This window comes from Dreissena polymorpha, chromosome 12, assembly GCF_020536995.1.
Source record: "Dreissena polymorpha isolate Duluth1 chromosome 12, UMN_Dpol_1.0, whole genome shotgun sequence".
Taxonomy (NCBI): domain Eukaryota; kingdom Metazoa; phylum Mollusca; class Bivalvia; order Myida; family Dreissenidae; genus Dreissena; species Dreissena polymorpha.
In genome coordinates this window covers 11,803,624-11,828,274 of record NC_068366.1, presented here as the reverse complement: position 1 = coordinate 11,828,274, position 24,651 = coordinate 11,803,624, and the positions used below count along the sequence as shown (strand labels likewise).

The window sequence follows — 24,651 nt, the reverse complement described above, 5'->3', positions numbered from 1 at the left end:
GCCTTACGCACGTGTCTCATGTAATTCATGCTTACTTTTTTATTAATGAAGTCATCTTAATAATATTTTTACCTTTTCTGGTATTTTTTTCTCTGTCTACGTAAATTAATATTAAATGCTACATATAAGGATGAATGATGGCGTATGCGTTTAGTAAGTATGCTATATTATACGTTATTTAAATATCAATTTATGTTTATAATTTAGATATAATTATGTTGTGCTTAACGTAACTGCGGTTTTTTATATCAAAATAGGAAAAACAAAATACATCACTGAGGCTTATCTCGTCTTCTTTTCGTCATCATTTACACGTGAATCAGTGTATTGCTATATGATTACAATTTATACTGAAATTTGTAAAAGAATCATGATAACGGAAGCTGCCCTTGATGCATATTACATATAATTGTGTCAATTGTTTTCAGCAATTAATGCATATTGAAAAAATAGTTCTTTTATTTTTGTTCCTTAGGTTCCCCATAAACAAACTCGTCCATTTGTTTAAACAAAATTCATGAAGTGATTTTTATTTTAAATCATCAAAAAGTGTGTTTTTAACTTCAATGCATGTTTAATATTTCTGCGAATGGAAAATGCACCCGTGGTTACAAATGGTCCCGTACATGTCATAAAACTACCGTCGACCTCACTGATGCGTTAACGCGTTACATATGATATGACTTTTATGGAATGCGAAATAAAAGTTGCCAGGAAACAGCATTATGGAGTTTGTTGGAAACAAATGCTTTTTTAGGAGATGTAGAGGGATTTACACATCAACCACTAGCACAGCTTACTTCTGCATTTATATTAACGTGTATGTATCGTTGGGTACAATGACCAGTCATTAATATGTATTAACACAATGTAAAAATCCACCAGTCTTACAAAATGGCCACCACATCGTTTCAAAGACAACCTACAATTCCACTGCCACACGTGCATCAAAGTAAACTTTGTAAATGAAAGATAATCTCGAATTTAAATTTTGTAATGCAAATAATATTCAGAAGCTCATTGTGATAGAGGTATGCCTGTGCAACTCTAAGTGTATGTCATAGACACTGTACCGTGCTATAAGAAACACCAAAGCCTTCATTGAGGCCTTATTTCCTATTTTGTCTGCACGTATTATCTTTGATGAAAGTGAACATTTGTGTTTATACACAATTGACTATTTGCGTCTACATTATGAATCAAACGGCAATTCATGAAAACGGACTTTGCTCTTCACGTATTTAACATACATTTAGAGTAATTAGAGACACATTGCATTATTAAAGGTGAGATCTATCTAGAAATAAATACGGAGTTTAAGCGTCCACCTATATCCTAACGCAATACTGCAATGATGATAACGTTGGTGTATTGGTAGAAGCAAATACTAGATTAAAATCTGTAATTACAGATTGCCAAAGTCCACCAGCCCTGCAAAACGGCCACCACACTGTTTCAAAGACTACCTACAATTCCACTGTAACATATACGTGTAATGCCGGTTATGATATGCACGGAACGAATTCCATAACGTGCCTCGAAAATGGGAAGTGGAATATCCTCGAGGCGACTTGCACAATCAAGGGTGAGAAAATCCTATTAAACCTATTTAATAAAAACAATCGATTTTAGTGACCAACCATTAAATAAATATTCCTTTAAAAAAAAGACAATTTGAGTTTTCAATATAAAGTAAACGTAATTTAACGAGAGCTCATGCGCAGTGTTATGTAATGAATACAACTAAGATAATGAGCATTTTTAAACCAATAATTGAAACGAACGTTGCGCTTGATTCAGTTAATTTAACATTATAGGAAATAAGAGACACACTGCATTTTAAAGGTTGATGTCTATCGAGAAATTATTATAGAATGTACACGTCCACCTTTATCCAAGCTACATTGCATTTATGTAAGCGTTTATGTATCGGTATAAGAAACTGTAAGCTTATAATCTTTATTTACAGATTGCCTTAGTCCACCAGTCCTGCTAAATGGCCACCATACCGTTTCAAAGACAACCTACACTTCCACTGTCACATACACGTGTAATGCCGGTTATGTGATGCACGGGAAGAATTCCACCACGTGCCTCGAAACTGGGAAATGGGAAACACTCGAGGCGAATTGCACAATTAAAGGTGAGAGAATCCTTTAAGCATTGTTTAATTAAGAAATAATCGACGGGTAACCGTTGGTTAATGCGGTAATTACCAACGGTACGGAGTTCCGATGCGTAGGAATTAAACAACGAGGGCGTAGCCCGTAGCATCGGTAACTCGTCGATATTTCGATTCTAACACGATTTCATTAATAAGTTATCCGCGATTAAAAGGTTATAAATGAGAATTATATTAACCGAATGTACTTCACTTTTCCGCGAAAACGTGACGGCATCCTAACAATGGCAATCAAATGACGTCGTCTTCATTCATAAACAGTGCGCGGACAATTAAAGTGACGTCATACTTATCACCGTTGGTATATCGGGGTAATAACCCACGGTAGTTTTCATTTTTTGTATATAGTAAACAAGTTACGTGCCGTGGTAGAATTAAGCAATAATCGACGGGTAACCGTTGGTTATTGCGGTAATAACCAACGGTATGGGGTTCCGATGCCTAGGAATTAAACCACGAGGGTGTAGCCCGAGTGATTCGATAACACGCATCGAAACGACATACCGTTGGTTATTACCGCAATAACCAACGCTTACACGTTGATTATTTCGATTCTAACACGATTTCATAAATAAGTTATCCGCGATATAAAGGTTATAAATGAGAATTATTATAACCGAACGTCTTCCACTTTTCCGCGAAATCGTGACGTCATCACAACAATACAAATCAATTGACGTCGTCTTCATTCATAAACAGTGCGCGGACAATCAAAGTGACGTCATACTTATCTCCGTTGGTATATCGGGGTAATAACCCACGGTGGTTTTTCTTCTTTGTATATAGAAAACAAGTCACGGGCCGTGGTAGAATTAAAAATAATCTCGAATTTGTGTGACCATCAATACAAAAAAAAAACATTTAGAGGCTCATTTTGATAGACTAAGGCATGTGCAACTCTTGATATATGAAATATATTTAAGATCCCTTTTATTGATGTGTGGATGCCACAAGTTTACAGCGCTCTTTAAATCAAATTGTATGTCTCGTATTTATATATTGTTTTATTTGAATCTGATCCTATATTACAAGCTTTGCACACTGCAAAAACATGTACATCGTTCTGGTGAGAGATATACGTGAAGGAAAGTCAGATATAATAATATACAAATAACAAAGCATGGCTTAGTGAATATTTTAAAGAAGACCAATAATAAATACTGTAATATCATAGCTATTTCATATAAATGATAGGGTTGAACACCTATCTTATAACTACACGAGTTGATAAAACCCGTTTTCCAATACGGTAACATAAAGTCTTAAATACGGTCCGTTGGTCTAAATACGCATAAAATGTTAAGACCTATCTCAGAACATTACTTCTACGTTTCCAAAACAAATTGAAACTTTATTAATATCATTTGAAAATCCTAAGGATGTTCATGTCAATGTGTGCGTGCCTAATGGTCAGCACATTCCCAAGCAATTTGCCCTTGACCATAGCACACAAAGCGGTAGTGGGAGATCACTTTTTATACAATATATTGATATATATAATGTTTAATTGAATGATAATATATAAAATTTAAATAATACCTTTACGATGTATTTATTTTGTGATATAAGTTTTATTAAATTAAGCTTAAACTAATTAATTCTAACGACATTCTCACATCTTAGACAAACATAGGTTTTTAAAGAGTACAGCCCATCATTACAGTTGCTCATAATTACATAAGAAACCCGTAGACCCGATATAAAATTGTATTCTGATCATTACTTGTTTATTGAATTCGTGTGCCAATTACATATATAATATTAATTGTACGCAAATGAAAGGGATTGATCAATGCAAATCATGGGCCGTTGTTTACTATTTGAAGGTCTCAAGCAGCATCTTTGGATTGCTTGAAAACAATGTAGTAAAAGTTGAAAATCGAAGCATACACTTAATGAAGACGTGTCCATTCTATTTCTATTTGTACGATACATATAACATTAATCTTACACATATTGTGTAACTCCAGCAAAGTTGATGATTCATACACTCGTGCATTTATACAAAATCAACGCATATGCTTTTATTTTAAACATATTTGTTTTGAGTGCATTTCAAACGATAATCCGTTTAGCTTTGCTTGAAGATTGTGTGAATGTTTAATTATATCAACATAAATTCCCCTTCACCTGAAAGTTGTTTTATCCAGAAAACTTGAATCAATGTACTCGCCAAAAAGTGCACATCAAAGAGTAAGATGTATTTATGTGTAATCTATGTTTGTATAAGGTCGATCGGAGCCATTATTGTGATATTAGTCGTCATGTAATCGTTGTTTGCAAGGTCAATCAGAGCCATTCTTGTGATATTTGTCGTCATGTAATCGTTGTTTGCAAAGTCAATCAGAGTCATTCTTGTGATATTTGTCGTCATGTAATCGTTGTTTTAAAAGGTCAATCAGATCGATTCTTGTGATATAAGTCGTCATGTAATCGTTGTTTGCAAGGTCAATCAGATTCATTCTTGTGATATTTGTCATCATGTTATCGTTGTTTGCAAGGCCAATCAAAGTCATTCTTGTGATATTTGTCGTCGTGTAATCGTTGTTTGCAAGGTCAATCAGAGCCATTCTTTTGATATTTGTCGTCATGTAATCGTTGTTTGCAAAGTCAATCAGAGTCATTCTTGTGATATTTGTCGTCATGTAATCGTTGTTTGCAAGGTCAATCAGAGCCATTCTTGTGATATTTGTCGTCATGCAATCGTTGTTTGCAAGGTCAATCAGAGTCATTATTGTGATATTTGGCGTCATGAAATCGTTGTTTGCAAAGTCAATCAGAGCCATTCTTGTGATATTTGTCGTCATGTAATCGTTGTTTGCAAGGTCAATGTGAGTCATTCTTGTGATATTTGTCGTCATGCAATCGTTGTTTTTAAGGTCAATCAGATCCATTATTGTGATATTAGTCGTCATGTAATCGTTGTTTGCAAGGTCAATCAGAGTCATTCTTGTGATATTTGTCATCATGTTATCGTTGTTTGCAAGGCCAATCAAAGTCATTATTGTGATATTTGGCGTCATGAAATCGTTGTTTGCAAAGTCAATCAGAGCCATTCTTGTGATATTTGTCGTCATGTAATCGTTGTTTGCAAGGTCAATGTGAGTCATTCTTGTGATATTTGTCGTCATGCAATCGTTGTTTTTAAGGTCAATCAGATCCATTATTGTGATATTAGTCGTCATGTAATCGTTGTTTGCAAGGTCAATCAGAGTCATTCTTGTGATATTTGTCATCATGTTATCGTTGTTTGCAAGGCCAATCAAAGTCATTCTTGTGATATTTGTCGTCATATAATCGTTGTTGAAAAGGTTAATCAGAGCCATTCGTGTGATATTTGTCGTCATGAAATCGTTGTTTGCAAGGTAAATCAGAGCCATTCTTGTGATATTTGTCGTCATGTAATCGATGTTGGCAAGGTCAATCAGAGCCATTCTTGTGATATTTGTCGTCATGTAATCGTTGTTTGCATTCCGTTATAAAACATATCATTTATATGATCGCAATATTAATCCCGCTTTTATTCGAGATTGTCATAGTCCACCAGTCTTGCAAAATAGCCACATAAACATCACAACGACAACATACAATTCTACTGCCATATACACATGCTCGTCTTGTTATCATATGCACGGATCTAACTCCATAAGATGTCTTACGACTGGACAGTGGGATAAACTCGAGGTAAAAATGGAACCATTAAGGTTAGATGTCTTTATGAACGTTTTAGAGTTGTGGCACTCCAAGTATTTCATTAACTGAATATCCGTCATTGAATCTTGAAATGTGCCGGCTGACTATGTAAAGCTGATGTCTTTTGTGTATTTAGGAACAGGGTAAAAGTCAACGTCAGTTGTTTATCACATTTGTATATAGTATAGAGTATACACTTTATCAGTCGGAGATTGTCGATGGTGTGTTAGTCCGTTGATTTATCATCATAACATGAGTCAATTTATTCAGGGAATTACTTCCACAGATTTTCCCAAGCTAATTGAAACTTAACATAAACCTTTACTGTATTGTACGGATGTTCATGACATATGTTGGTAGCACAATTATACATACACTCCTGAGTTATTTATCATCAATCGCAGCAGATGTAGCGGAACTGGGATACAATTCCCGTTGATACGATGTCCTGTCATATATGTTATTTAAATTAAGTGGCATGTAAAAAACGTTAAACAATACATTAACGATGCATTTGTTTCGAAAGATATACGTAATGTACATCGAAAACTACTTAAGGGTACGATTCTCACATCTTAGAACATACGAACCCTCAGACCACATATACTTCTTTATTCGTAATACCAAATTGTTAACTTAAAGCGAGTGACCAAACACTTATAGGTTATTATACGTTTCACTGTACAATACGGAGATATATTTGGACGAGCACACAGTTTGAAGTCATATTGGACGAGCCGTCAGGCGACATGACTTCAAACTGTGTGCGAGGCCCCAGTCGCAGCTTACGATGCTCGTCTCTTCCTCTAAAGCCAAAGAAGTTGTTTCTCCACCAGAGCGCTCTTGTTAACGCCCAAGGCTCATGTTTCCCCATGATCCCGAGGTCCCAGAGTTTCTGAAAATAAAGAAATTAATCAGAAATAAGAAAAGGCTTTTTTAATATGTACACACCATTCAGTCCAGTCAGTAAAAAAAACAAAAAACAGAAAAAGAACATGTTTGATATTTTGTCAACAATTATTTTCACTATAAAAAATCACAAAACCAGCAAAAAATCATATTTTATATTTTGTAAAAAATTATGTTTAACTATGAATTGTTAAACATTATGTTTAACTATGGAAAAAAACTGTCCAATACTTAGTTTCGGACACGGCTTTTAATGGAAAAAGGTCAATGAACTCAACAATGAACCTTAGCGGAACCCGATTTTAGACATGAAACAGCCGTCAGAAAAAGTGATATTCCTTGTTGAAGTATGAAACCTTCCTTAGGATGTAATCATAATCAATCTTAAAATTAGTCTAGTTTGTATATTTATGTAACCGAATCGAAGCCTTTGTTCTACAATAATTGGGATTCCATTTAGTATGAAGCTGTAATGCTTTAAATATTCACACACAATATGAACATACCTTTTCTTCCTCAACAGTGACCTCTTCTGATCGGTTTGACTTACTTCCCTTCCCTTCCTTTTTTAAGTATTTTCCTTTAGCTGTGAGCACATCTCTGATGCTTTTGAATGCTTCACTCCGACATATGCTATGTTAATATCCTTTTTCCTTAAGATATCTGTCCAAACTGTTTTTGATACTTATTAGGCTGTCCGGTTCGTAATCTTCACCGTTCAGCTTCTTCACTCTCAAGTAGAAACTTATCAAGAAAGAGTTAAGCTGAACTGCAGGAATGTTCTCCAGACTCCGAGTTTCTGTTGGCAGTGTTTCTCTTAACCAACGAGTGAAAATTCCCACATCCGATTTTGTTTTACTTACAGTATGTTTTGCCTTTTGGCCTTCAACAAAATCCGAAATTTCTTCATCCGTCAACATCTTACCAAACGTCAACATAAACAGAACGCTTCCCCTGTAAACAGACGCTTCTATTCCATCTATGCTATTTACAATATAAGCGCCTGTGTGAATCGATTATAGTACATTCGGATACTTTTTCTCGGTAACGGCTGTTATCGTTATAAAACAATTGCTTAGTGCACTTGTACTCAACTGTCCAATATGGAAAAAATACAGACTTTTTGGATCCAATACCGGAATATATATTGGACGGTCACGTGGTACATATGAAGAATGCCGATTGGATGAATTTATTGGATATAGAATAACTATATTTTATTGTTTAACGATCTTACTACTCATTCGGCTCCATTTCCCGATTTTTCATGATTTTCTAAATTTCATCTATGGTTGTTTTGTAATATTTGCCTCCCCCTTTGTCGACTATTGCAAGCAACTAAGTGACTGTGTCTATCAATCTGCATTTTTCCGTATTCTTAGAATCATTTCATTGTTGTTACAGACTGCCAAGACCCGCCAGTTCTGCACAATGGCTTCTACAACGCAACAACCACGACGTACAATTCTGTTATCATATACTCGTGCAACCAAGGTTATATCATGTTTGGTGAGAACTCGATCACGTGCCTTCACAATGGGAAATGGAGCGAACTGCTTGTCAACTGCACCATAATGGGTGAGGGACTTGAGTACATACTGTACAAAAATTACGCCTATGCTTTTATTTTGAAAGATGTTTTATGAGTGCATATTAAACGTAAAAACTGTGTGTTTAGTTTGAAAGATACATTCAATGTATGATTGTATCTAAATTGAGGCCCTTCTTCAAACAGGACAGTTGTTCGTCTTATTAATTGAATGTTTGAATTATGTGACACAGATTGTGGAACTCCACCAGCGCTGACAAATGGTGATCGCACAGTTCACAACACCACCGTCAACTCCACCATACAATATACGTGTAATCCAGGATATGACCAAATTGGAATGAGCACCATCAGTTGCCTAGAGACAGGAAACTGGAGTTCACTCGCAACAACCTGCACTGTAAAAAGTAACTAATATTTAAAATTGAATGTTGTGATGCCTTTAAGTGTCGTTCATTTGATATTTGCTGCCATGCAAGTGTTGTTGGAATTTCGTTATTCACAATATATTTGATTGTTTGATGTTTTTATCACTTATATGATACTATTTCCAGATTGTCATAGCCCGCCACACTTACAAAATGGCCTCACCTCCGTCTCGTCGACAACCTACTCTTCCACTGCCAAATACACGTGCTCGTCTGGTTATGATATACATGGACCTAACTCCATAACATGCCTTGCGACTGGTGATTGGAATAAACTCGATGCGATCTGCACCATCAAGGGTAATATATCTTTTAAAACTGTTCAGATCATGAATATCAAAGTACTTTATTGTTCAAATGGCATTGACTGATCATTCAACATTAACTCTTGAATTGGACCGACTAGCAGTTTTAAACTGTATTTATGTGTTAACAAATAGAGGAAAAGTCGACGTCAGTTCAACGCGTGAAATTTCAAAGTAGTATGTTGTTTGTCATATATTATTTTGCACAATTGTATACTTCGGTAAGAACAGTGTATAAGTAATCACTGTGTCGGTCAGGGATTGTCGGTCGGTGTGTCGGCCAGTCGGCCAATCAGCAAAAAATGTTACCAGTTTGTTCAGCGAGTTACTTGCATATTTCGCAAACAAACTGATTACCTACTTTTTATAATTTAAAAATTGTACGGAGGTTAATAACAATTTGTGCTTGCTCAATGATCCGCAAAGTCCTGATTTATATATCCTTTATCATAGAAGACATATTTGAACTGGGATATCAGTGACGTATTATACGAAATCATGTCATACATATTATTATAATTAAATGGTGTACTATATAACAATTAATCAATATATTAACGATGTTGTTTCAAAAGCTAAACGTTGTGTACATCTCACAAAACTTAAGACTAACAACATTTCCAAACTTTTGAAAAACATACCGTTTAAATAGTAACTACTTATATCAACAGTTAGTCATACATTATACGAGACCCTTAGATCACATATAATTTTTTATTCTTAACATCTAATCGTTGATTTAATGCAAGTTCATGTGTACATATATTTTATTGTTCTACGATCTTACTACAAATAAGAGTCCATTTCCACATAGTTTATGACACACATACATTTATCCATCGCAGTAATGGTTATATTTCCATTGACCTTTGTTGGTTTTCGCAAGTAACTATGTCTATAAATATACATGTCTCTGTGTTCTTAGAATACTCAATTGTTTTTCCAGACTGCCAAAACCCACCAGTTCTGCAGAATGGCTTCCACAACGCAACATCCACAACATACAATTCCACTGTCATGTATTCGTGTAATCCAGGATATAACATGTTCGGTGAAAACTCCATCACATGCCTCGACACTGGGAACTGGAGCGACATGCTTGTCAACTGTGTCATAAAGGGTGATACTATTAGTAAATCATGTACAATATTATTACTATTGGTTTCTTTAAACGATGTTTTATGAATGTGTTCAGCAGTCGGCCAATCATAAACAAACTTTACCAATTTGTTCAGCGAATTAATTCCACATTTGCCTAACTAATTGAAACCTTCATTATATTATTGCAAAATTGAACGGACGTTAACGACACGTTGTGCTTGCCCAATGATCCGCAATATCCTGATTTATATATCATTTATCATAGAAGACATATTTGAACATGGATATCAGTCGCTTATTATACGATATCATGTCATACATATTATTCTTATTAAAGGTGTGCTATCAACAATTAAACAATATTTTAACAATATATTGTTTTCGGATGCTATACGTTGTGTATATCTAACACTTATTAAGGCTAACGACATAATTTTTGTTTTCTTAACATCTAATTGTTGATTTTATGCAAGTTCCCAGTAACATATATTTTATTGTTTTGCGATCTTACTACAAATCCGGATCTATTTCCAGATAGTTTATGATATATATATAAATGCGTACATGGCAGTTATGGTAATATTTGTCTTGACCTTTGTCTTTTTTCGCAAGTAACTGTGTCTCTATGCATGTTTATAAGATTTAAGAGTCACCAATTGTTATTCCAGACTGCCAAGACCCGCCAGTTCTGCAGGATGGCTTCCACAATACAACATCCACAACATACAATTCCACTGTCATGTATTCGTGTAATCCAGGATATACCATGTTTGGTGAGAACTCCATCACGTGCCTCGACACTGGAAACTGGAGCGAACTGCTTGTCAACTGCACCGTAAAGGGTGAGATTGTTGAGTCAATATTGTACTTCATACTACTGATTTTTTAAAGATGTTTTATGAGTGCATTACAAAAGAAAATACTTAAGTGTTTATTTTAAGGATATACTGAATGTATATTTTTATCAACATCGATGCCTTTCTTGTGACAGCTTTCTTTATTCAATTAATTGCATGTTGGAATTATCTGATCTGAGACAGATTGCAGTACTCCACCGTCGCTGACAAATGGTGATTTCACATCTTATAACACCACTTTGAACTCCACCGTAGAGTATACGTGTAAAACAGGATATGACATTATTGGAATGAGCACCATCCGTTGCCTTGAGACAGGAAACTGGATTTCATTGGAGGCAAACTGCACTATAAAAAGTAGGAAATATTTTATCAAAATATATGTTGTTAATAATATTATTCAGAGCCGATCTAGGGATGTGTGTTTTCATTAAATAGTTGTTGCGTTTTCAATGTAAACTTTCTTATGATTGCAAACTTAATCCCGCCCTAAATATAGATTGCCATAGTCCGCCACTCCTGCAACATGGCTACTCCAACGCCTCCAAGACAACCTACAATTCCACTGTCATATACACTTGCTCTTCTGGTTATGATATGCACGGACCTAACTCAATTACATGTCTCGAGACAGGCCACTGGGATAAACTCGAAGCGAACTGCACCATCAAAGGTAATATAATGCCTTACAAATTGATGAGATAAAAAAATACCTCAGTCCATTGTTGGCCTCCTAACATTTTATAGACCGAATATTCAGCATAATATCTTGATATGGGTTAGCAAGCTGCGTAAACCTGATGCCTTTTATGTGTTTACGAACAAGTTAAGTCGACGTCAGTTCAATCCGTGGAATTCCAAAGTGGTACTTTGTATGCCATATATAATGTCGCACATGTTTATGCTCCGGAAGAAAATGGATATATAGTGACCACAATGTTGACCGTGCATTGTCGGTCCTTGAGTGTGTCCTTCGGCCTGTGAGCATTAATGTTACAAGTTTATTCAACGAATTAATTCCACGTTTCCCAGAAAAATTGAAAATTACTTTACATTGTATATCATTACACTGTTGTACAGATGTACGTGATAATTTTGTCTTGCCCGATAATCCAACACATTTAGAGTTTTAATGTTATTTATTATAGCAGACAGCGGAACGGGGATATCATTCACTTTAAATATGATATATTGTTAAGATGTTATAGATGTTTTTATTACGGAAAATAGACGATGTGCACATTAAAAAAAGACTAACAACATGCTCACACCTTTAAAAAGTAAACCGTTTTCAATAATAACCCTTCATATCTAGAGATATAATAATTCCTCGGATCACGTATTCTTAACATTAAATTGTTAATTTAATGCAAGTGCTCAATAACTTATATTCCATTGTTTGACCATCTTACTTCTAATATGGCTCAATTTAAAAAAAAAATATCAAAAAGTTATCTATGACAATAATGGTAAAATCTGCATTTACATTTGCCAATTTTGCAACTTAATGTGTTTATAAATCTGAATGTTCATGTGTTCTTAGAATCCTCACATTGTTGTTCCAGACAACCAATACCAACAAGTCCTGTTCATAATCCATACTAATGCTATTATGTTGAAAGATGATATATTAAAGTTTTTCAAACGAAAATATTTGTTTTCAAGATATATTTTAAAGTATAATTGTATCAGCATTGATACCCTTCTTCTGAAAGCTTTCTTTATCCTATACATTGCATTTTTGAATTCTCTGACACAGAGTGTGGAATTCCACCAGCGCTGACAAATGGTGATCGCACAGTTCATAACACCACCTTCAACTCCACCGTAGAGTATACGTGTAATCCAGGATATGACCTGATTGGAAAGAGCATCATCAGTTGCCTTGAGACAGGAACCTGGAATTCACTGGAGGCATATTGCAATATAAAAAGTAGGATATATTAATTTAAAAAATACATCTTCGTTCTTAATAGGGTCATTCAAACCCGTTCTTTTGATATTTGTTGTCATGAAATCGTTGTTAAAATTCCCTTATAGAATATATCATTTTTATGATTGTAATATTTATCCTGCTGCAAATGAAGATTGTAATAGTCCGCCAGTCTTGCAAAATGGCAACACAACCGTCTTAACGACAATCTACAATTCAACTGCCGTATACACGTGCACTTCTGGTTATGATATACATGGACCAAACTCCATAACCTGCCTCGAGACTGGAAACTGGGATAAACTAGAAGCCAACTGCACGATAAAGGGTCAGATGCTTTCAGAAAATGACGAATTAAAAACTTTTGTTCGATATGACTGTAGCAGTCAAAGCGATGTTGTAGCATGCCATTTTTTACCCTTAACATATACTAAATCGTTTCAAAACCTCGCTATAAATGATTGGTGATCAATTCAATGAACTAAAAACGTTACCATGTGTTATAAACTATGAACTAAGTTAATTAATATATTCAGAGCAGTTCTTTGCCTTTGAAATTGTTTCTACGTTCTAGTAACTGTCGCAATAAGTATTCATATATCTTGATTCTTGTAATAATTCCCCTTTTTCAGACTGTCAAAACCCACCAGTTCTGCAGGATGGCTTCAACAACGCAACATCAACAACTTATAATTCCACTGTCATGTACTCGTGCAACCCTGGTTACAAAATGTTTGGTGAGAACTCCATCACGTGCCTCGACACTGGGAACTGGAGCAAACTGCTTGTCAACTGTGCCATAAAGGGTGAGATTGTTAACGGTACAGTAAAGCCTACAAATACAGCGTATGTGGCTTTATGTAAAGAAGAAGCATACTCCGCTGTGTCACATAATGTATTTTATTGACAAAATAGTTTGCAAAATCAACACTAATGTCTCTTTTTTGAAAGATGTTTTGTTATGAATGCGTATGTACCAACTTCATTACGACTTACACGAGTTCTTAGAATCACTCCACTTTTTTACCAGACTGTCAAAACCCACCAGTTCTGAAGGATGGCTACCACAATGCAACATCAACAACATACAATTCAACGGTCATGTACTCATGCAATGAAGGATATACCATGTTCGGTGAGAACTCTATCACGTGCCTCGACACTGGGAACTGGAGCAAACTGCTTGTCAACTGCACGATAAAGGGTACGATTCTTGAATAAGTATAGCAAAGCCTAAAAATACAGCGCGTGTTGCTTTATATAAAGAAATATCACACTCTGCTGTGTCACATAATGCATTTTATTGACAGAGAAAATATTGTGCAAAATCCTTCACTTATGTTTTTATTTTGAAATATAGTTGTGTTATGAATGTGTAAGTACCAACTTCATTACGACTTAAACGAATTCTTAGAATCACTCCACTTTTTACCAGACTGTCAAAACCCGCCAGTTCTGCAAAATGGCTTCCACAACGCAACACCAACAACGTATAACTCCACCGTCATGTACTCATGCAACCCTGGCTTTACCATGTTTGGTGAGAACTCCATCACGTGCCTCGACACTGGAAACTGGAGCCAAATGCTTGTCAACTGCACAATAAAGGGTGAGATTCCTGAGTTCGTACAGTAACACCTACAAACACAACGGATGTGGCTTTATATACAGAAGTATCATACTCTGCTGTGTCACATTATGTATTTTATTGAAAGAGAAAAAAGTTTGCAAAATCCACACTAATGTTTTTATTTATAAAAAAAGATGTTTCCTGTTATATTTGTGTATGTACCAACTTCACTACGACTTACACGAATTCTTAGAATCACTCCCCTTTTTCACCAGACTGTCAAAACCCGCCAGTTCTGCAGGATGGCTTCAACATCGCAACAGCAACAACGTATAATTCCACTGTCATGTACTCGTGCAACCCAGGTTATAAAATGTTTGGTGAGAACTCCATCACGTGCCTCAACACTGGGAACTGGAGCAAACTGCTTGTCAACTGTGCCATAAAGGGTGAGATTGTTAACGGTACAGTAAAGCCTACAAATACAGCGTGTGTGGCTTTATATAAAGAAGAAGCATACTCCGCTGTGTCACACAATGTATTTTATTGACAGACAAAATAGTTTCCAAAATCCACACTAATATTTCTATTTTAAAAGATATTTTTGTTATGTTTGTTATGTTTATTATGTTTGTGTGTGTACCAACTTCACTACGACTTACACGAATTCTAAGAATCACCCCACTTTTATACTAGACTGTCAAAACCCGCCAGTTCTACAGGATGGCTACCGCAACGCAACATCCACAACGTACAATTCTACTGTCAAATTCTCGTGCAATCCAGGATATAGTAAGTTTGGTGAGAACTCCATCACGTGCCTCGACACTGGAATCTGGAGCGCACTGCTTGTCAACTGCGCCATAACGGGTAAGATTATTGAATATATATCGTTCAATATTCACACGATTGCGTTTATTTGTATATTTTATAAGTTTGTTTCAAACGAAAGCACTTTGTAATTTACTTGACTGACATATTAATTGTATAATCTTATTTACATCGTGGGTCCTGTACTGAAATCTTTTGTTTTATTCTTTTTCTTGCATTCAACATTAATTTTAGAAAAACATAACATTATTTATTTAAACTTTTTATATTAAAAACCGGTATTCTAAAAATTATCGAAAACTCAGAGTTAACCAAAACATTGCTACGTTAAGACAAAAAACGAACCTACTTCTCGATCGTTTCAAAACCTCGCTATAAAATGATCGGTGATCAATTCAATGAACCAAAAACGTTTACATGTGTTATCAACTATATATTAAGTTAATCAAAACATTCAAAGCAGCGCTTGCTTTACTTTGCCTTCGCATTTGTTTCTTCGTTCTATTAACTGTCGCAATAAATATCCATTTGTCTGGATTCTTACAATCATTCCACTGTTTATCAGACTGTCAAAACCCGCCAGTTCTACACAATGGCTTCCACAACACAACATCAACAACGTACAATTCCACTGTCATATACTCGTGCAACCCTGGCTATACCATGTTTGGTGAGAACTCCATCACGTGCCTCGACACTGAGAACTGGAGCGAACTGCTTGTCAACTGCACGATAAAGGGTAAGATTCATGAATAAGTACAGTGAAGCTTACAAATACAGCCTGTGAGGCTTATTAGCATACTCCGTTGTGTCTCATAATGCATTTTATTGACCGAAAACAGAGTAAATAGTGTGGCAAATCCAAATAAATGTTTCTTTTTCGAAATATTTTTTTATGCTTATGTATGAACCAACTTCACAACGACTTTAAAAAATTCTTAAAATTATTCCACTTTTTTACCAGACTGTCGAAACCCACCAGTTTTACAGAATGGCGTCCACAACGCAACATCCACAACGTACAATTCCACTGTCATGTACTCGTGCAATCCTGGTTATAGAATGTTTGGTGAGAGCTCCATCACGTGCCTCGACACTGGGAACTGGAGCGAATGGCTTGTCAACTGCACCATAAAGGGTGAGATTCTTGAATAAATACGGCACAATATCAACACTAATGTCTTTACTTTGAATTTTAAGCTATAAGCGTATTCTAAACGAAAACTGTGGGTGTTTTATTTCAAAGGTATGTTGATTGTATATTTGTTTCCAAATTCCAAATTGATGTCCTTTTCTCAATCTTATTCATTTCATGTTTGGTTAATCGGAGACAGATTGTGGAACGCCACCCATGCTGACTAATGGTGATCGAACATTCCTTAACACAACCGTTAACTCTACCATAGAGTACACCTGTAACCCAGGATATGACTTGAATGGAATAAGCAATATCCATTGCATTGAAACAGGAACCTGGAGTATATTGGAGGCAAACTGCACCATGAAAGGTGAAAACTATATAATATATATATATGTCATTTTAATTGCTATCAGAAAAGATAATGCAATCATTCAATAATTTAATCAAACGTCGTCATGTCTATTATCTAACCACTAATCCCGCTTTATTTCAAGATTGCCATAGCCCTCCAGACCTCAAAAATGGCCACACCTCCGTTACAACGACAACCTACAATTCCACTGCAATATACATATGCTCTTCTGGTTATGATATGAAAGGACATAACTCCATAGCATGCCTTGCGACTGGAAACTGGGATAAACTCGAGGCGAACTGTACCATCAAGGGTAAGATCAATACAGAAAATGCAATTATTTAGGACACGAACCCACAACACTGGGCATCTTCGCACAAAACCCGAACAATATTGTTAAATGTAAATCCCACCTAAACGAGAATGTGGTATATCGAATGTGACAGGACTAACCAAAGGACAATGATAAAATATTGCTGTCTTCAACGGTGATTTGTTCGCCTCTTTGTTATGCCGTTTAGGGAACACTCATTCGTTCATCAACGGTGTTATAATAACATGACATTAAATGACATTTTTCATGGATGGTATATCAAATATATTAACATATATGAACATCACCAATAATTATTTGAGTCTAGCTTCGATTTCTCTTTTACACGATGCATTGCATTCATCATTCCATTGCATTTATCATAACGACACATTCTTAACAATATCATATTAAACGGAATATCCATTATAAAAAAAAACTGCCTTATGTGGTTTTTGTCTATTTCAATAAAAATTAAGTGTATATATATATATGTGTGTGTGTGTGTGTGTGTGTGCGGTAAAACTACACTTATCATAAAGTTGCTGACACAACGTATCTTGTGTTCGTACTGAATTATCAAAACAATATTAAAGGTAAATGGCCTTAGTAGCGTGTTGCTGCATTAATGCAGTTCATTTCAAACACGCTTTAGATACAAGTGTATGTTTATGTTAATTTACCTATAAGCGCGATTTTTAAAATAATATATCTTTTGAACTCCGAAACTTATCTATAATTGTTCGAATGCAATTAACTTATTTTTAAAATGGACATTCATATTTTTACTATTATAACTATGCGTTGTATAATGCCCTTATCTGAGCTGCGGTTACTTAGCGAATATAGGAGCATGGGTTCTCTAATCTGGACGTGACCGTTAAAATCTAATTTTAAGGTATCGCAAATACATTTTAAACGCATACCTTTGCTTTTACATTGTGGTATTGCGAATCAACAATAAATATGTACGCAGTTCATCCAGAAGTAAGCATTGCTTTATATCTGTCAAACAATGTTCACCTTATTACATTTGTATCTGATACAGATTGTGGAACTCCACCCCTGCTAACAAATGGCGCTCGCACATTCATAAACACGACCGTCAACAACACCGTCATGAATACTTGTAACCCAGGGTATGACTTTATTGGAATGACAAAAATTCGTTGCCTTGAAAATGGAACCTGGGAAGCACTCGAGGCTCATTGCACCATTAAAGGTCAGATTAACAAATACACTGATATAAGAAGTCCATTCAGAGCCGAATTTCGTTTAATTTCGTTTTCCTTTAATATATATGTGTGTACAAAATAAAATTATATTTAGATTTTTCTGGCAAACCCAGCGTAATCCAACATTCCTACGTTAATACAGCAAACGGAACTACTTGTCGACAAAAAGTAACATATTATTGTAACGTATGGTAACATAGATCTTATGAGATACAAAATGCTCGTACAATATATTCCAATTCAATTTCCCGCAACGATATCTATTCATACGACACACGAAAATTAACTTGGAAGATGAACATGTGTTGAATATTCGTCGTTTTTGAGAGTTTATGAACTTTTAAGAGACTGCTAGAAGACCGCTATTTCATTATCCGAAAGCACATTTTTTAACTCTCTTATAATTACTTTCGCTTGCGATCTCGTAAGTTATACAACTAGGCAAAGAGACGCAATTTGTGGGTTTTTTTATTCTTAAGAAAAATTGCATGGATGTATCGAATACTTTATCATACAAAATAAAGCATTGAACCATGTAAAAAAAAACTCGGTATTATAAGAAAATATCAACTGTAATATTTATTATAACGCATGTTAAATAAATATACAAATTATATAATTCTCAAAAATATCTGTCAGTTTTGTCTTCTCAAACATTTCTGTCAGTTTTGTCTGCTATGCGTTATTCGACATCGGTTGAACGTAGTGAAAAAGGATAGTGGTATATAGCCCACATCGTATGTGACTTGTGCATGTATATGGGTCGCTTAAAATGTAAAATTCTAAAATTTAGAATGATCGAGGAATGTGCTGTATGATCGTTTTACTTCTCTACCACTCGATTATGAACCTAATTTAAAACTGTTGACCGGGAATGAATTAACAAACTATTCAAAAAGAACGAAGATTATGCTAGAATTATTACGTAAGGACGAGTTACAACCTTTTGATCGATATGACTGAAGCTGTAAAAAAATGACGTTGTAGCATCTATTTTTGCACTTTTATGCATACTCTATCGCTTCAAAACCTCAAAATAAAATGATTGGTGATCAATTCAATAAACCAAACATGTGCACATGTGTTATGAACTATTTATTAAGTTGATGGATTGGCTCATAGCAGTGCTTGCTATACTTTGCCTTTGCATTTGCATTTGTTTTTAAGTTCTAATAACTGTCGCAACAATTATTCTAATGTCAGAATTCTTGTATAAGCCTAAAGTGTTATATCTTATTTATAATCCGTTAGTTCACAACCAAAGGGGTCTAGTGCGCCAGTAAATATGAAATATCTCGTGTAAAAGTCGTACGGATGTCTAACGTCATAACGCCAATTAAAATTATTTAAAAAAACATAGATTACGGTTGATGTAAACCTTTGTCATATAAGTATAAAAATAGATTTCATATTATTTCATTTTAAGAAAATTCACGCTTACTTTTTAAAATCTATGGTCCTTACCCTTATCAAGGTTCAATTCATGTTAAGTATCGCATCGTGGAAAATTGAGCAAAAGCGTAGCGTTGTATCAGTAACCTAATTAGGGTCAGAGAAGTATTAAATTAACTGCAACCATATTAAAATATACTTGTATTAATTGCAAATGAGAAAAAGTAATACGCCAAAATATGATTTAATAAGATCGATATGACTGAAGAGATAACCATATGGATCCAATCTGCTTCAAATCATCGTTTACGATAACACTACGAGGTCGATTGTGTGCACATGATTTAAGGATTGGTTTCGAAAGATACGGGTATTTTGAGGTAATCGAAACATCTTCAAGGTTACATCAAAGGACTGTTTGGATAAAAAAACAACAAATAACGACCATTCGTGTACATGACCTTAAATACGATATTAATCAAATATTGATCGACTCGAACGCTTCTGATCGGATGACAAATGCTATAAACGTGTTGTGTTTTTACTAACATGTACTTAATTCTAAATACATTATGCGGTCACAGATTGTGGGAACACTTTTATGGAGAAGGGCGAATGTAACGCTACCTCGACATTCTTCAAGTCTTCTGCAAGATGTTCCTGTCATAGAGGCTACCACTTCACAGGAATTAATAGCAGCATCGAGTGTCTTGCTAACGGAGTCTGGAGCGTGGTTCAAGGCAATTGTGTGATAAATGGTTGGTCGAATGCTTTAGAAAAAAACTAAACGGCTGAAAATTAAAAAATGTTTAAAAAGAATATGTGTTTATCATATGTTACCAATTGTCACACAAAAAACGAATTGTCTGATAGTAAGCTTATATTTGAAATGATTGTAAATACAAAAGAAACCGTAACAAAGCAATAATACTCTGCAGCACACGCTATAAATAATTCATTCGATATTTGTCCAGTGATGTTGGCGATTTTAATATACAGAGGCGGGTTTCTTTGATTAACATCTGCCTATTTTTGTAAGAAAAAATACCTTCTTTAATCACTGAACATCAAGCTGTCGGTTGTCATTAAGAAATTCAGAACGCAAAACAGTTATTCAACATAGAAACGTCACAAAACATTGACTTATTCATACATGTTTTCATACCATCGTTACTTTGTCTCACGTGCAGATTGTGGACAGCCTCCGATAGGCAATCTATCAACAATACATTTCCCACTGACAACAGTTAACGCAACGGCGGTATACGCGTGTCTCCCTGGATACAACACCACACATATTACAGAGCTCACGTGTACTGCTGACGGCAAGTGGAATGGAATAGCGCCGATATGTTCAGGTATTGTATGTAAAGCATAAGATTAAGAAGTTTGAATATGATAACAAAGCTATGCCGACTGCTTATGTAATTATTGGTGACACAATGGCATTTATGTTTGAAAAATAGATCAACGTGATACAATGCACAACGATCTAGGAGTAGCGTTTAACAAGTGTTCATCGATGTGACACGTATATGCATACTGACTCACAGGAGTGACAAAAACAGAGTATTATACAACACGTTTCGGCTTATGAAAACTTGTTTATACATATAACAAATATGTTTGATGAGAAGATTTAAAAATGCCTTCCTTTGCTCAGATATCGATGAATGCCTCAAAAGAAATACGTGCCACTATAATGCCAACTGTACCAACACTGACGGCAGCTTTAAGTGTGAATGTCAGACCGGATACAGAGACCAGGATGGGGTCGGGGGACAGCGCTGTGCTGGTACGTACTGATGGCTAACGTTTGTATCTAAAACAGTTCTTTAAAGCGGCATATCCAGGGTCATAAGCTCGCAGCCCACTAGTGGTATGTATCGAAAATAACTTTCCTGGATGATTGTATTTATATATTATTGTTATTAGAAACCAAGCCTTTTTGAAAAGGATAAAAATATGCATGGTAATGCATGAATATATTTGCGGGAAATACATTCGATGTTCCCATTGAATTATTGATGTGTATGGTCCTTACTGAGAATGTGCACTTTTGTTACAAAGACATTAAAAGCAGTGCTCCGGTTTATACAATGTTTTCATGTTGAAGCTTTTAAAATAGGTATTGTCATCCGCCATGTTTTAATAGTGTTTTTTTATCCACTCAAATGTATATGCCATTAAATTGGTATTACGATCTTTTACAGCATGTATATTTTATAATTCGTAAACTAGTTTCCCATCCCGAGGTGTTGCTGTTGTTTTTTTGTTTACTACCTGCCCAACAATAATTAATAGTGTTGCCTTATAATAGAAGGTATTATTCATACAACTACACGTATATGCATTTTTGTGAACAATCATTGTTGTCTTTAAGAAGATTCTTATCTAAATAACTGAATTGTGTTGGTGTTAATAGTGTTTTTTTGTATTTAAGATGTAGATGAGTGCGCGTTTGATGGTGACTTTTTCTGTATGCATGCGCTAAATCAGACACGTTTATGCGTGAACATTGACGGCGGATATGTGTGTGTGTGCAATAAGGGATTTACTGGATCCAAATGTGAAACCGGTACGGCTATGATCGTGTAGCTTTTGTCCATATTTACAAGTTTCGTTTGTTTAAAGGTTTTTATCAATACAAATATTAAAATTTTCGCATTCAGGGAAAATAAAAGACTATATACATACGCGTGTTAATGTATAATAGCACGTGTCCATAGAAAAGTATATCTCTACAACCGTATCTACCAGTCTTTACATAAACGAATGAATGAAAACATAACAGTCATTAAGTCTAAACAATGTATACAGTTGTTTAATATGTATCTTGTGATTATTATCTTTTAATATGTATCTTGTGATTATTTAGATATCATTGAATGCAATGACACGACCACGTGTGGTCGTCATGCTGACTGTACCAACACGTATGGTGGTTACTCATGCGCATGCCCGGACGGCTATCCACAGGGAAACCCATATCTTGGATGCTTTGGTAAGATGACATTATAGTTACAATCGCTGTTAATTTTCGAACACGTTAAAAATGAGCAAATGTTGAGTCATATTAATGTTGCAATTTCAGATGAAACTCTATTTTGCTTTTTTTGTAATAGGTTATCTCTTGCAAGAAAACATAACGATCTGTGGGGTTTAATTAGGCATTGTATGGTAAAAACGTGCATTCGTGGACTGGTTTTGTTTTGAAATTTGCGAGTGTGTGTGATATTGATCTTTATTATTATTTCATAAATTAATAATATGGAATTATTAGTAATGTAAAACTGTCTATGCTGTTTCAATCCTTCAACAATAATTGTCGACAATTTTTATCATTTCAATTAAACGACGTCACGTTGTTGACGTCAATACGTTATTTTCGACAAACTTATTTAGTTCAACCCATTTTAATGAAAACAGATCAATATCATGAACAAGTTTTGAATAAACGTAATGTGCTTGTTTTAATAGATAATCGGACTTTTAGCCACTCATCATCATAGCAAGTATTTCCCTTGAGGTTGAGACATTCGTGGTAATATTAATTTCTCTGGTCACTCGTGTATTAACTAAAATATTTACCTACACAAGCACGTATTATGAATGCTTGCTTCTACTTACATATAGAGAGAAGTTTTAAGAAGAATAATTGGCTAATATAGCTGTGCAGTGTAACAAACCTACACACGCGCATACTAATAAAATAATTACTAAATTATGGATACTTTGAGACATTCACAATCTCACTTCCATATATAATCAGAGCTGATGATATATTTTCTAGAACCAGTTATGCTGGACTTCAAAGCAGCTGGGGATAGATACAACGGTGACAACCCAATGATAGATGCTTACCATATCTCGACAAGATTGCCATATTTAGGCGAATATATTAACTGGTTTAAGGTACCTTTAAAATTATTTTCATATGATAGCTAAGATGTCTTTTTATACACCATCAATCAATCTGCATGTACCTTGTCCAAACCGTTTTCTGGTATAACTTTTGATGGGCTTGTATTTCAGCCAAGCATGAACGGATTCATATCACTAGATTTCCAACCATTGTACAATGAATATGGAGGTGAAAATACCAGTGAGTGGAAGGCAACTGTTCAGAACCACAGAGTGATTGCACCGTTATGGACAAATATAGACAGTAGTAATATATCAGACGGCGGGTTATGGATCCATTCGTTTACGAATAAACAGCAAAACAAAACAGACGACATTGCAAAAATCCAGGATCTCATTCGCACGTACACCAACCAGACCGAATTCAAGGTCAGCGTGGCCCTGGTCGCCACGTGGAAGCACGTAACTGTCCACTCGCCCTACGAACCCGGATATGAGCTTGTAAAGCACCAGGTACCGGTCAATTACTCTAAAATAAAATGTCTGTCGAAAGCACCTGTCAATTACTGAATATTTTTTAGACTGAAATGCATTTGGCTCTTTTAGAACCTGTCGATGCAGTGCATTCTGGTATCGGATGGCATGTACACATACATCATGTTCAACTACGACCGGGAGCAGTTCAGTATAAGACCGTTACCTGAAGTACCTGTTGCTAGTGGTTATACAAAACTTGATTACACGGGAGACATTTTGTCTGACCGATATAACTTCACAAGACTAAATCAAGGATCCAATGTTATGCCAGGTAGCTATGAAATCCAATTTAAGTTATGTAAATAGCCATTTATAATTTACTGAGACTGGTAAGCCTGTAGCATTAATTTGCAAAATATGTTAAAAGGCATTGTGTAATAACGATTTCACACAGTTAACACCGTTATCCATGCTGTAAACATCAATAAATCTAGAATGTCTTGGAATTCCAAACTC

The 24,651-nt window shown here is 35.2% G+C and overlaps 1 protein-coding gene across 1 annotated transcript in view; it reads left to right on the top strand.

Moving 5' to 3' along the window:
* The window catches only part of LOC127854084 (sushi, von Willebrand factor type A, EGF and pentraxin domain-containing protein 1-like), a 30,753-nt gene that overhangs the window by 3,171 nt on the left and 2,931 nt on the right, over positions 1–24,651 (top strand). The window contains exons 2-27 of the mRNA XM_052389074.1: positions 1,412–1,585; positions 1,970–2,143; positions 8,189–8,362; positions 8,567–8,740; positions 8,888–9,061; positions 10,013–10,186; positions 10,836–11,009; positions 11,208–11,381; positions 11,524–11,697; positions 12,784–12,957; positions 13,112–13,285; positions 13,590–13,763; positions 13,988–14,161; positions 14,393–14,566; positions 14,803–14,976; positions 15,224–15,397; positions 15,924–16,097; positions 16,323–16,496; positions 20,379–20,552; positions 20,985–21,152; positions 21,458–21,589; positions 22,238–22,372; positions 22,673–22,798; positions 23,588–23,709; positions 23,830–24,171; positions 24,265–24,466. Coding sequence (XP_052245034.1) covers positions 1,510–1,585; positions 1,970–2,143; positions 8,189–8,362; positions 8,567–8,740; positions 8,888–9,061; positions 10,013–10,186; positions 10,836–11,009; positions 11,208–11,381; positions 11,524–11,697; positions 12,784–12,957; positions 13,112–13,285; positions 13,590–13,763; positions 13,988–14,161; positions 14,393–14,566; positions 14,803–14,976; positions 15,224–15,397; positions 15,924–16,097; positions 16,323–16,496; positions 20,379–20,552; positions 20,985–21,152; positions 21,458–21,589; positions 22,238–22,372; positions 22,673–22,798; positions 23,588–23,709; positions 23,830–24,171; positions 24,265–24,466 — 4,435 coding nt within the window. The 5' untranslated portion in view covers positions 1,412–1,509. The remainder of the gene's footprint in view (positions 1–1,411; positions 1,586–1,969; positions 2,144–8,188; positions 8,363–8,566; positions 8,741–8,887; positions 9,062–10,012; positions 10,187–10,835; positions 11,010–11,207; positions 11,382–11,523; positions 11,698–12,783; positions 12,958–13,111; positions 13,286–13,589; positions 13,764–13,987; positions 14,162–14,392; positions 14,567–14,802; positions 14,977–15,223; positions 15,398–15,923; positions 16,098–16,322; positions 16,497–20,378; positions 20,553–20,984; positions 21,153–21,457; positions 21,590–22,237; positions 22,373–22,672; positions 22,799–23,587; positions 23,710–23,829; positions 24,172–24,264; positions 24,467–24,651) is intronic.